Source organism: Sitophilus oryzae, unplaced genomic scaffold (assembly GCF_002938485.1).
Source record: "Sitophilus oryzae breed Bouriz unplaced genomic scaffold, Soryzae_2.0 scaffold_1498_pilon_pilon, whole genome shotgun sequence".
Lineage (NCBI taxonomy): Eukaryota > Metazoa > Arthropoda > Insecta > Coleoptera > Curculionidae > Sitophilus > Sitophilus oryzae.
This window is the reverse complement of record NW_022146167.1, coordinates 1841017-1854903: the sequence shown is the minus strand read 5'-3', so window position 1 is coordinate 1854903 and position 13887 is coordinate 1841017. Positions and strand designations below refer to the sequence as shown.

The window sequence follows — 13887 nt, the reverse complement described above, 5'->3', positions numbered from 1 at the left end:
AAAAAACAATAATATACAGGGTATCCTTTTTTTTAAAGAAACAACTTGTAAAAAAACAACTGTTAAAAAAACAAAAGTTTGGCCAGTTTGGTTTGGTTTGGAAAGTTTCAGGAAAGACATCTCCCAGAAAAAAAACTAGTTATGCCAGTGATTACTACGTGAAAAGGTCTATGGGACGCAATTTTCATCTTTTCTATAAGTTATGAGACAACCCAGATAGGAGGGAGATAGGATCTCCTTTTTCGAGGCAACAATTTCAAATTCACCCTGTATTTCAGGAACTAAAAGGACTACGACAAATCTGTGTATAGCATTTTTAGTTTCATAAAAATGTAGCATAGTAATATGAAAACCGCATTCTTGTACCTTTGCTCATTAACGAGAGACTCTGTAAAACACACAAAAATGATGACACCCTGTATTATTCATATTTTTTCAGATTGCTCAAAGTACAATAATATATTTCCCACCAAGTACCCTACCCAACGAATCTTTGATAAACTCATGGTTAAGATCTTGTACGTCTGAGTGGTTTCTGGATCATAAACCTCACATCGAAGCTTTACTTAAATGGTTTATTCCTCCATGTCTGGAATACCTCAAAACACTAGTAGTTGAAACAAGCTGGCCTGTTGACACAAACACCTTGGTAACTAACACTTTGACTTACTTTCAAATTATTTTAGACGATGCCACTTCAAAGGTAAACAAAAAAGAAGAAGATCCTAAAAATATGCCCACCTGGATCCACGCGACATTTCTTCAAGCAGGTGTTATAGGTTTTTCCAGTTTTTTAGATAACGGTCTTCAACAGAAATTTGATGAATTCTTTAAAATACTTTGGAGAGGTCAAAATGGTGACTGTCCCTATCCCGAGGGTATAGAACGTTTAGAGGTTAGTGTACCTCATGACGCCGTGTTGTTGGAATACTGTTACTTGTACAAACAAAGAGGTACATGGAAACTATGGTCGGACTTACTAAAAAATGAGAAAATTGTTCAAAGTCAGTACTTAAGCAAAGTTTTGGTACCTACAGTTGACAGTCTAAGATGCAACTTTTTTTTGGATCTTTACATCAAATACAACAAACGTCTTTTTATTCTGGGATCCAGAAGTACCGGAAAATCCACCATTATCAGGGATTGTTACGAAAGGAAACTCAACGAGGATGAATATGAGAAGTGTATAATCACCTTTGATAGAATGATGAATGCCAGATCTCTACAAACGTTGATGTTGTCCAAGTTAAATAAAAGAAAACAAGGATATTACACTCCAAGTACAAAAAAGAAATCCATATTCTTTCTTGAAGATCTTAACATGACTATTAATGATAAATATGGTGTTGGCGATGTTACAGAACTTTTAAGACAGCATTTTGATCACAACTCCTGGTTTGATTTAAAAAATTTCGATAAAATTTCTATTAAAGACGTTAATTTTATAGGTTCTTCCAGCATATCTTCTGGAAATGCCGTATCCAAAAGATTTCTTAGACATTTTAATTTGTTTGGTATCAATAAAATATCTGGTGAAACTATTTCAAAGATATATTCACAGAGTCTATTAAATACCTGGAAAAAATCTGGATTTCCTAGTGATATAGTTGTTGCTGTTAATCAAATCATTTCCGCTACTTTGGCGATATATAATTTGATACAGAACAATTTAAAGCCAACATTGAATAGATGTCATTACATTTTTGATTTGGAGAGTATCTCTAAAGTAATAGAAGGTTGTAGTCTTCTTAAAAAAGAATCATTTGATGCTAATAAGAAGATATATGTAAAATTATGGATTCACGAGATGACTCGAGTTTATTCAGATAGGTTTGACGCAAAAGACAGGGATTGGTTTCTGGAAAAATTAAAGGAAACTGCCGAGGAACATTTTGCAGAAAACTTGGAGGAGGCTTTTGGAAATTCTGAAGAACCTATAACATTTTCCAAATTGTTTTTTGGAACTTTCCACGACAGATGTGTTAATACAGAGTCACGTCGTTATGACGAATTAAATTTTGAACAATTTGTAGATACATGCAACCAGACTATAACAGAATACAATAAAAGTCATAGATTTAAGCTGGACATAATATTTTTTGATTATGCTTTGGAAAAACTGGCAAGGATTGGAAGAATTTTATCTTTATCTAGAGAAAATGCTTTATTCCTTGGCAGAACAGGATATGGAAGGCAATCTCTGACAAAATTAGTGTCTTACATGTACAAACACGAATTCTGTCAGCCTATTTTGACAGGCGATTATAACATAACTTCCTGGTTAGGGGATTTTAAAAATATTTTCAAGACTTGCGGAGGTTTGAATAAAAAAATCGTTTTATTCATCAATGAAGAACTTATTCTAAACGATAGCTTTCTGGAAATCATAGATTATTATTTAAGAGAAGGATCTGTGATTGATTTATTCACATTAGCGGAACAGCATGAAATTTTGGAGTTGGCCAGATTATCTGCTCAAGGAGGAAACAGGAATTTGGACATAACACCCCACAGAGTGTTCATGTATTTCGAAAAAACCTGCAGGGAAAATCTGCATTTGATTTTGAGTTTGAATTTTGATAACGGATTGCTCAGGAGGAGGCTTTGCAAATATCCAGCATTGGTGACAAAATGTACTGTCATACGTTGGAAAGATTGGCCAGACGAAGCTCTGAAATCTGTAGCTCTGTCTTGGATAAAGGATGTTAATCTTACAGATAATATTAAAGCTCAGGCAATTAATTCAGCAATACATTTTCACAGAACTGCCCAGGAAGTTCGTGATCTTCTGGGCTTTACCACACCGAAAGCTTATGTTCACATGGTTCAACTTTTTTCCAGTTTAATATCAACCAAACAGCTAAAACTCAAGACCAAGAAAGATAGATATATTCAAGGTTTAGAAAAGCTATCTTACGCAGCAAACCAAATTCTTCTTATGCAGAAATCACTGGCTGAATACCAACCTCAACTTGAGTTGATGACGAAGAATGCTAAAGGCATGACCGAAGAAATTGCTTTAGAGACTATCGAAGTAGAAAAAGCTTCGGCTCTGGTAAGGAAAGATGAAAAAATCGCCAGTGAACAAGCGATTATAGCTCAGGTTTTGAAGTCTGAATGCGAGTCAGAATTGGCTCAGGCAATCCCAATTTTAGAAGACGCAATTTCTGCTTTGAATACACTAAAACCTTCTGATATAACTCTGGTAAAATCCATGAAAAACCCTCCAGATGCCATTAAATTAGTTATGGCATCGGTATGCGTGATTAAAGACGTCAAACCTGACAGAATTCCTGATGCAAGTACAGGAAGAAAGCATATAGACTACTGGGGACCATCCAAAAGAATTCTAGGAGACATGAATTTTCTTCAAACTCTCAAAGACTTTGATAAAGACCATATTAAGCCGGAGATTATGGTAAAAATTCGAAAAGATTATCTTCCTCATAAGGATTTTAAACCTCACGTTGTAGCTAAGGCTTCCAGTGCAGCTGAAGGCTTGTGTAAATGGATCATAGCGATGGATATGTATGATAAGGTCGCCAAGGAAGTAGCTCCAAAGAAGGAAAAACTAAATAAGGCAGAAAAAGAGTACGCTGAAACTATGATAGTATTGAACGAGAAAAAGGAGGAAGTTGTCAGGATTGAAGAAAAACTTGCTGCTTTGAATAAATTGCTGAAAGAAGCTACGAAGAAACAAACTAAGCTTCAAGCTGAAGTGAATGTATGTAGTAAGAAGCTAGGTAGTGCTCAGAAACTAATTGGAGGGCTAAGTGAAGAGAATTTAAGATGGTCCAAAGCTACACAAGACTTACAAAAACACTTTGATGTGCTTGCTGGTGACATAATGCTGTCCAGTGCTGTTGTAGCTTATCTTGCATCATTAAATAACTCTCTTAGACCAACGATTATATCAAAATGGAGACAATATATAGAAGAAAGCGAAGTACCAAGTTCCAAAACTTTTAACTTCTCTCTGGTTTTGTCCAATACTGTCGAAATCGAAAGCTGGAAAGAGTATGGATTACCTCTCGATGACTTTTTTGTCGAAAATGCCATAATTTATAACCATTCTAAGAAGTTTTGTGTTTTCTTAGATCCACAAGCTCAGGCTTGTAACTGGATACAACGTACTGAAAATGGAAATAACTTGACAGTGTCCAAATTTAGTTTTGGAAACTGGATGGACCATATTAAAATCTGCGTGAAGTATGGAAAACCAATTTTAATCAAAGATACTAATGGGTATATTCCACCTTGCTTGAATTACTTGTTGTATGGAGAAACTTTTATACAAAACAATGATCTATATACAATTTTAGATAAACAAGATACGAAAATCGATAGGAACTTTAGACTGTATATCGTTTGTACCAAACCAAATCCATCCTACAGCTTAGATTTCAAAAGCAGACTTACCATCATCAATTTCCAGTTAACAAGAAAGTCTTTGGAAGAAGGACTTTTGAAAGTTGTCGTTGAAATTGAAAGACCGGAAATCAAAAAGTTATCTAAAGAACTTGTTTGGAAAAACAGAGAAAACAAGGCAGAATTGAAAGAGATTGAAGTAAAGATTCTAGATACTCTTTGTGAAAGTCAGGCTGATATTCTGGAGGATGAAGCAAGTATATCTGTGCTGGATAATTTCAAAGACTTAGCAAAAAATGTACGTGTTAAACAAGAAGAAACCAAAAAGATTGATGAGATAATTCAGGATTTTAAAAAAGGGTACAGAGTAGTGGCTGAGTATGTTACAAATTTATACTTTTGTGTCAACGATTTGCAAAAAATAAATTCAGTATATCAATTTTCTTTAGACTGGTTTAATAATTTGTTTTTTTCATCTATCCTCAATGCCGAACAGTCGAAAGTACTGGAAGTTAGGTGTCAAAAATTATGCAGTACTATGACTTTTGATTTGTACAAGAGTGTGATCAAGGGTTTGTTTGAAAAACATAAGCTATTGTTTACGTTTTGGCTAGCTTGTAAGGTTGCTATGTCTAGAGGGACGATATTGAATGAAGAGTTAAATATATTTTTTGATGCAAACATCTTGGAAGGTGAGTCTTCAGATAATAAGCCATCTTGGGTTGAAGAAAATACCTGGATTAATGTTAAAAAAATTGAAAATTTGCCTGTTTTTGCTGGTATAATTAAATCATTTAAGGAAAATGAACAGTGGGCAACATTTATGTCTAGTTCATCTACCGATTTGCCTTATCCATGGAACAATATCGGCGAAATTGAAAAGTTAATTTTAATAAAACTACTTAAGCCTCACCAAACACATCAAGGTATTTTAAACTTTATCCAAACAACATTAGGGTCACAATACTTAAAACCAATTTTTTTCGATATGCAAGAAATCTATAACGAAACCTACAATCTATCACCGGTACTTTTTGTCTTGATTCCTTCACTAAACGTTTTGAAAATCGTACACACTTTTGCCAGCACCAAACAAGTGTTACATAAGTTTAAACACTTAAGTTTGGGCCAGAGAAATCTACAAAAAGCAGTGAATTTGTTAAAAGATGGTCAAAAACAGGGATATTGGATCTTGTTCCAGAACTGTCATCTTGTTAGAGACTGGTTGGATGAATTAGAGGAGCTTTTGGAAGGTTTTGATTTCGAGAATACTCATGAGAATTTTAGGTTGTTTTTATCTTGTAAGCCTGAATGTCAAATTCCGCTAGATTTGATTCAAAACTCTATAAAAGTAGTTGAAGAAGCTCCAAATAGTTTGAAGAAAAACTTGTTAAAAACTTACAAAAAGGCTCCAGTGAATTCTAAGGAATTTTTCTATGGATGTCCTGGAAAACAAGACATATTCTCCAAATTATTGTATAGTTTCTGCCATTTTCATTTTCTTCTCCAAGAACGATACAATATCCTAAACTGGCACGTACCTTACCATTTTTCTGAGTCAGACATTCTGATGTCTTTGGAGGAATTGAGGAACTTAGTGAACTCAGAAGAATGTCTTTTTGAGAAAGTATATTATTTAATTGGGGAATGTAACTACTGTGGATATTTAGAAAATCATTGGGAAATTCGTTTTATAAATGAAATCTTGATAGATTGTTTTAATGAAAGAGTTTTACAAAAAGGAAAGTTCTTCTTCAACGATATTAAGGAGTATGGAATACCGATCAAGAACGATAGAGCAGATTATCTAAAGCAGATCTCTAAGTTGCCTTCGCAAGATGATCCAGAAGTTCTTTATTTAACACAGTACGAGTTTCTTAGATACAAGGAGGTTGATATCCAGAATTTTAACAATTTAGGAGGTCGATTAGTTCAAGATGTTGCCAAAGTTAATGATGGGTACGAAATTAAGATTTTAGAGTCTGTAGATGATATAATTTCGTCACTACCTACCAGAATAGAAGAATATGATGCAGATGAATACATTTTGAGGGAAATTAACTTATACAATTTACTTTTAAGTGCCATACTTGATTCTATAAATAATTTACGTCTCTGCTTGATTGGTGAAGAAGCGCTAAATGAAGATCTTGAAATTCTGGCAAAGGAATTAAACAAAAACCAGATACCTAAGATGTGGTTAAAGTATTCTTATCCAACTCTATCAAATTTATCTCAGTTTTTACAAGATTTCAAAAGTAAAGTGGCGTTTTTTAAATATTTAAGTGCTACAAACTTTAAACGGTTTTGGTTTGGTGCCTTTTTCTTTCCAAGGACTTTGTTGGTGTCTACCATGATAGAGTTTTCTAGGAAGAATAATATTGCTATGGATAGAGTCGCTTTGGAATATGATATAATAAAAGATACAGATCAAATTGAAGTGGGTTGTGGAAAAATAATTGAAAAAATGTTTATTTTGGGTGCTAGAATTGATTCTAAAACAAATAAACTCTCAGATCTTCTTCCCCAAACGTATTTTGATATGTTACCCTCCATTTTATTGAACCCTACTCTTTTAAGTAATACTAAAGATACTGATGAAGATGTTAACAAAGAAGAATTATTTAAATGTTGCGTTTTTAAAACAGAACCATTTTGCAATGAGACTGAAACTCATTTTAGACCAGGCTGTAAAAATTATATCACTGAAATACCAATAAATTCTGAAAGTAATGCCAAAAGATTTGTTCGAAAAGGTGTATGTATTGTTTGCGAAATTGTATCACATTAAGGTATTTTTTTTAGATACAGTTCATACCAAATAAACTTTTAGTGACGTCATTAAGCTTGACCGTCACAGCGTTGCCCACTTTTACATACTTTCTTTTAATCAAAACATTTTAGGAAACAAAAATAAATTAATTATAAATATACAGGGTGAGTTTCTTACGATGTTCTCTATGGGTATCTCGGAAACTACTAGAGATAGAGAGTCGGTTAAATGGGGAAAGAATTGCAGTTTTGTGGGGTCATAAATATGCTCCTTTCAGATTTTTGAAAAAGTTCATGGCTTACTAGATATTTCGAAAAAAACAAATTTCGGCTATTTTAAAAATTGTCCCTAATTCCATTATAAACTATTTTAGACAAAAAGTTATTCACATCCTTAATGAGACTGTGTCCTCCGTTTTCTTCTAAAGCCTGTCATTTTTGACATATGACACAAACATATGTTTTTTTAAATGAAAAGCATAGTTGGCCATGACTTCATAAAAAGCGCCATTTTTTAAGCTTTTCAGCGATATAAGCTATAATATGTTTTCTTCGAGGAATTCTTCATTGCTATCCACCAAAGGTGATATTCTGAGTAGTCAGTTGTTCTTATAGGAATTGGTATCCTAATTAGAGAGGTTTCTTTATAACGAATCAAGCTACTACTCTATTAGCTAATCAATTTACTCATAACCTTTCAGACTTTCAATACTCATTCATTACATTCTCAGAAATATTTTTTTTTCAATCTTATATGTTACATACTTATATGTTACATGTTACCATGCTTTCAATATTTACATATTACTAACAGTACAAAGTATCCATGCCTTCAACATTTAAACATTACAACAGTGCAAAGCGTCCATTCTTTCAACACTCAAATATAACAACAGTGCAAAGCGTCCATGCTTTCAACACTCAAATACTACCACAGTGTAAAGCGTCCATGCTTTCAACACTCTACCACAGTGCAAAGCGTCCATGCTTTCAACACTCTACAACAGTGCAAAGCGCCCATGCTTTCAACACTCTTCCACAGTGCAAAGTGTCCATGCTTTCAACACGCTACAATAGTGCAAAGCGTCCATGCTTTCAACACTTTACCACAGTGCAAAGCGTCCATGCTTTCAACACTCAAATACTACATAAGTGCAAAGCGTCCATGCTTTCAACACTCTACAACAGTGCAAAGCGTCCATGCTTTCAACACTCAAATACTACAACAGTGCAAAGCGTCCATGCTTTCAACACTCTACAACAGTGCAAAGCGTCCATGCTTTCAACACTCTACAACAGTGCAAAGCGTCCATGCTTTCAACACTCTACAACAGTGCAAAGCGTCCATGCTTTCAACACTCTAAAACAGTGCAAAGCGTCCATGCTTTCAACACTCAAATACTACAACAGTGCAAAGCGTCAATGCTTTCAACACGCTACAACGCAACAGTGCAAAGTGTCCATGCTTTCAACACTCAACAACAGTGCAAAGCGTCCATGCTTTCAACACTCAAATACTACAACAGTGCAAAGCGTCCAAGCTTTCAACACTCTACAATAATGCAAAGCGTCCATGCTTTCAACACTCAAATACTACAACAGTGCAAAGCGTCCAAGCTTTCAACACCCTACAACAGTGCAAAGCGTCCAAGCTTTCAACACTCTAAATATTACTAATACATTACTAAATTATTACATTACTAACAGCACTACACACTCACACATTACTCACAGTGCAAAGCGTCTATGCTTTCAACACATTCATTTCTAACACGTGCCATTCGTATTCTTATATCTACATTAACTAATTATAATTAATATTTTTATCACCATTTTTTTATATTTCTGCAATAGATAGCAAAACTTAAGTAGACAATGACTAATAAAGAAAACTAGTTCAACCCATATACAAAAAATAAGTGGCATCTCAGTAATGCATCTCATCTATTAATAATTTGCGTTTTAAAATTAGTTAGTTGAGAGAGAGAAATCCCCTGCATAAAACCACAGATAATATAAACATAACAAATGCAACTGTTTTCTTCAGGATCATTCATTTATTCGTATATGTAACGAATAATATTACTATTTACAAGTAATAATTAATAAGTTCAGTTAGAATGTTTACTTTTCCTATACTTTAATAAAATAAAAACATATAACAAAATATGGCATGTATGACATAATGACTAATTTAGTCAAAACAACAAAACAAAACTATTTTAACCTGCAAGAAATAAGTAAAAAAACAACAGCAGCCTTGCAAACAAAAGCGACAATATTTATCACTTCGCCTGAATAAATACCGATCAATGTTTTTTTCTTGACAAAAACTTTCCTGTGTTGTTATTTGTTATGCAATTAGAAAAACGTATTAAAATTTAAACGGTGTGGCTAATATTTTAAACCAACCATTATGTACCAATGTATTTACCAGTAATAAACAGATCATTAAAACTTATTCAGACTATTTCAGACTATAAAAACTTAATTAAACTTAAACCGCTATGAAATAATGCAGAAAATACTTGTTTTAATAATAATCATTGTAATATTTCCCTCCGTAACTTTATACAGGCTATCTGTTTGGGCTCTAAAACTGCTAAATGTTCCAACTGCTTAATATAAACACTGCAATGCTCAATCTAAATGCGGCAATGCTTCTGAGTTTTGCGACATGACGCCGTGACTCATTTTCTTTAAAAATTTACTTTATTATACTCAACTGATTAAATGAACTATTAACTTTTCGTACTTTTCCAAAGCCACAAACATCAACCAACACTTTCGATTTGTAAACCTAATTAGAAACTGTGTACTTATCTTATTCAAATGCATCCTCCAAGTTTCACCATGCCACTCAAAAGCTTATTGTGGTGTAAGCTCTATCCCACTTCTGATTTTAGCAATTAAATAATAAAAACACAGAACCTTTCCGATACATTACAATTCAACACATTTAATCAACTATAAATCACAAATAATACGTCAGGACACTTTAATAAACACAGACAACATTGAAACGAGCGTGCTGAAGTGTCTCACACTGGCGCGACCGACAGCGGTCCGTGCTTATCTTCCCAAAAATAAATCAATTTTGTTTATATAATCATATTTCTAACAATAGGTAATACAAGTCCATAATATTTTTGTATTAAGTTTAATAAAAGGTAGAAAGTATATGAAGTTTGTTATTTATGAAATACTCCTTAAAATATGTTGATTCAATGTACTGGTTCATCAATATCAATCGTTTTTAAATAGTTATACAATAAATACACTATTAAATGACATTAACTAATACAGATGACTCCAGAAATGGCTCAGCAACAGTTTGAAATGGCCAGTGCCGGAGTGGCAAAGGGTAATAATAACTATAAATATGTTACAAAAAATAAAAAATAAATTTTTATATATTTTCTTAGTGGAGACTCCAGTTACTCATGACCTGCTTCAACGAGCTTTACGGGACGACGGAAAGGTATATGCAAGAGGTCAAGATATTAGTGAGGTACAACAACAGATGATAGTAACCCCAGCTGGTAGGTTAATAAGTATTATTTGTATTATTTTTAAAATAAAAAGATTAGGGAAGGAGCATATCAATAAACTTAGTTTGAACGCTATTTGTCAGGTTTGTTAGCTTGGCTTTAGATCTTTAGAAATACAGTGAATATACAGGGTGTACCAGGCTGAGCGTGCATTAGAAGTTTCTAGGGAACTACAACATCTAGCTCGGAGATTTTTTGTACATCATAGTTTCACAACGAGATTTATGGATTAAAAATATTTTCAATATGGCGGCACTTCCGGAAATGTCGGAAGTTGACAGCAACTTTCTTATTTTAAATGGGTGCCCCCATTTTTTATTACATACTTAAATTCTCTGTAAAATTTTATGAATTTTGATATTAAACACTCTATATCTAACATTGACCGTTTTTGAGAAAAAAAATATTTAAAATTTTTGAATGAAAAAAACTGTCTGTCAAAAATATGTGTATAGCCTAAACGTCAAATTTAGTGTTTACCACGGCCACTTTGCCATAAAGAGAAAACATGTGTCTATCTATTTCAAAAATTAAAATGTTCGAATGTCATATAATAATGGCCGCAGCTGTCATAGAATTGAGCGATTAAAATATTATCATAAATAATTTTTTTCATATGGAAACCCACTTTTTTTATTTCACTAGTGAAAAGGCTTTTCAATTCGTTACTTTTTGACTATATATGTTCCTTTACCTAAAATAAATATTTTTTAAGTTATTTAAGATTTAGTTTTAAAGCGTATATATTTTTCTTGATTTAACTAGTAGCCTATGACTTTAAACGTCAAGTGATGTAAAACAGTAAAACAATAGGTAGGTACCATGCAATGACTAAAGAATATAAGGACATGTAACGCCCCTATACGGGCTGCAGCAGAATTTGTGACCTTAGAGACCTTTCTTTTGATGGCAAACATTGAGTCGTCATTTGGTCACCAGCGACAATTTTAACGATTTTTAATAGTTTGTGTGTAGTAAACTTTGTATAAACTTTATTATAATGGTGATTAGTTGTTCAGCTTTCAAGTGTAAAAGCAGCAGCGATAAGAAAGAGCCAGGAGTTACGTTTCATAGGTAAATAAACAGTCCACTCCAACTTTTTAGCGTTTTCTTATTGAATTCGATAATTATTCTTCAATTTCAATTAACATCTATATGTACTTGATATGTGCTATACGTCGATACTAGTTTTGTACCTTTTGTTAACATTTTAATACGTTTTTTTCGTAATTAATTAGGATGATACACCATAGGCGTAGTCAAAACAATTATCAAAAAATATAAATATTGCTTCAAACAGCTAGGTTAAGAAAAATATGTGCCACGGCACTGTTTGATGGCATCGTCACAAATTGCTCTCGGGTGTTATTTATCCTTGGATTCTTTAGTCATTGGTACCATGTTATATTGTGACGTTTTGTTCAAAAATCATTTCCGAGCCAACTTTGCGCTGTTTTTTTTCGATCATACGGAATATTATTAATATATCAACTATTTAGATATCACTAAAGAGCGAAAATACGAGATATATTTTTATAAATACACTTTTTGTTTAAAAAAGCTTCTTAAGCAGGCAGTATTAATAATATAGGAAATTGAAATAATTCGTTTTCTGACAGATGGAAATAAATTGTCTGACCATTTGACACTTAATGTCAAAGGAAGCTATATAAAATCAAGAAAAATATACGTTTTCAAATTAAATCTTCAATAACTTAAAAACGATTTATTTCAAATATAAGAACATATAGTTAAAAAGTAACCAATTGGGAAACCTTTTCATTAGTGAAATAAAAAAGTGGGTTTCTATTTGAAATAGATGATTTATGATAATTTTTTAATCGCTCAATTTCATGACAACTACCGCCATTATTATATGACATTTGAACAATTTATTTTTTGAAATAGATGTTTTCTCTTTATGTCACAGTGTCTGTGGTAATCACTAAATTTGACGTTTAGGCTATACAGGGTTGTTCACCACATACGACACGGAGTATTGTAGCTAAACGATGAGATTTTTACAAATTGTAAGTTTTGGGTTCGATGAAGGACTATTAGAGGTACAATTTAAAAATAATTTTACAAGATACAGAGTGTCCCAAATAAGTAAACAATATCAAAGTTGTATTTTTTTAAATGGAACACCCTGTATATTATTACATTTTTAGTTTCTACGATTAAAATAAAGGTAAATTTGATTAAGGTTTATTATACTTAAACCTTTCCGTTTTTGAAATATTTTCAATTTTGTGAAATTGCAGTAAAAATTTTAAGGCTTCATTTCTCCAAGGGTATCAAAGTTTTTAATACTAAATATTTACTGGTTTATTTACTGATCAGTTATTGTGTTGCAATAATAAAAATAATACTACCTTATACAGAGTGTCTAAAAATTTATTTTAAATAATTATTAGCTTCAAACGGTAATAACTTGTTTAATTTAAATAGACTGTATATTTTACGAGAATCAGATGCACAATTTAATTGTCTATCAAATTATATTATACCATTTTTTACCTATCTGTTTAAGTTTCCGTAGAAAATGCATTTTCTTGTAATTTAGAACTTATTTATCAATATACCCATGGACTATTGACATTTTAGATTATTTTTAAAGATGTACCAAATTTTTAAAGAGTACAGATAGTAATATTGTCGATATAATTCGTTTATTTCATTGAAAAATAAAAAAAAAGTGTTTAAATATTTGTTAAAGAGGATCAATTAATATGATTCCAGTATTCAAACTACATTAACTGACTGTTTGCGTTGATTAATAATAATTGCTCCAAATACTAAAAAACTGAATTTTGTATGGGCATTAGACAGTGTGATAAAAAGTAACACCTTAAAAATGATATTTCATTTTTTAATAAATGCTTATTTATAACAACAGAGACTTTAATTTGATAACTTATTATTATATTGATTTCTGACTCAAATCCACATTTATTTATAATAATTTATTAACGAACACAATTAAGTATGTAATTAATTAGTATATGGGCTGAAATAATGGTGTTATATTTAATTAGTGGTATACTCTTTTATAAAGATTTAAATAGTTTTTTTGCATACAAATGGGCTAGTAATATTATCGTTTTGCTAAAAACGATAATATTACTAATCTACTTACATTTTGTACATTTGTTGCTTTAAAAACAATCTAAAATGTCAATATTCCATGGATATA

At 32.2% G+C, this 13887-nt stretch overlaps 1 protein-coding gene across 1 annotated transcript in view; it reads left to right on the top strand.

The window, feature by feature from the left end:
- The window catches only part of LOC115877717, a 59755-nt gene that overhangs the window by 27910 nt on the left and 17958 nt on the right, over positions 1 to 13887 (top strand). The window contains exons 6-7 of the mRNA XM_030893997.1: positions 10447 to 10504; positions 10566 to 10682. Coding sequence (XP_030749857.1) covers positions 10447 to 10504; positions 10566 to 10682 — 175 coding nt within the window. The remainder of the gene's footprint in view (positions 1 to 10446; positions 10505 to 10565; positions 10683 to 13887) is intronic.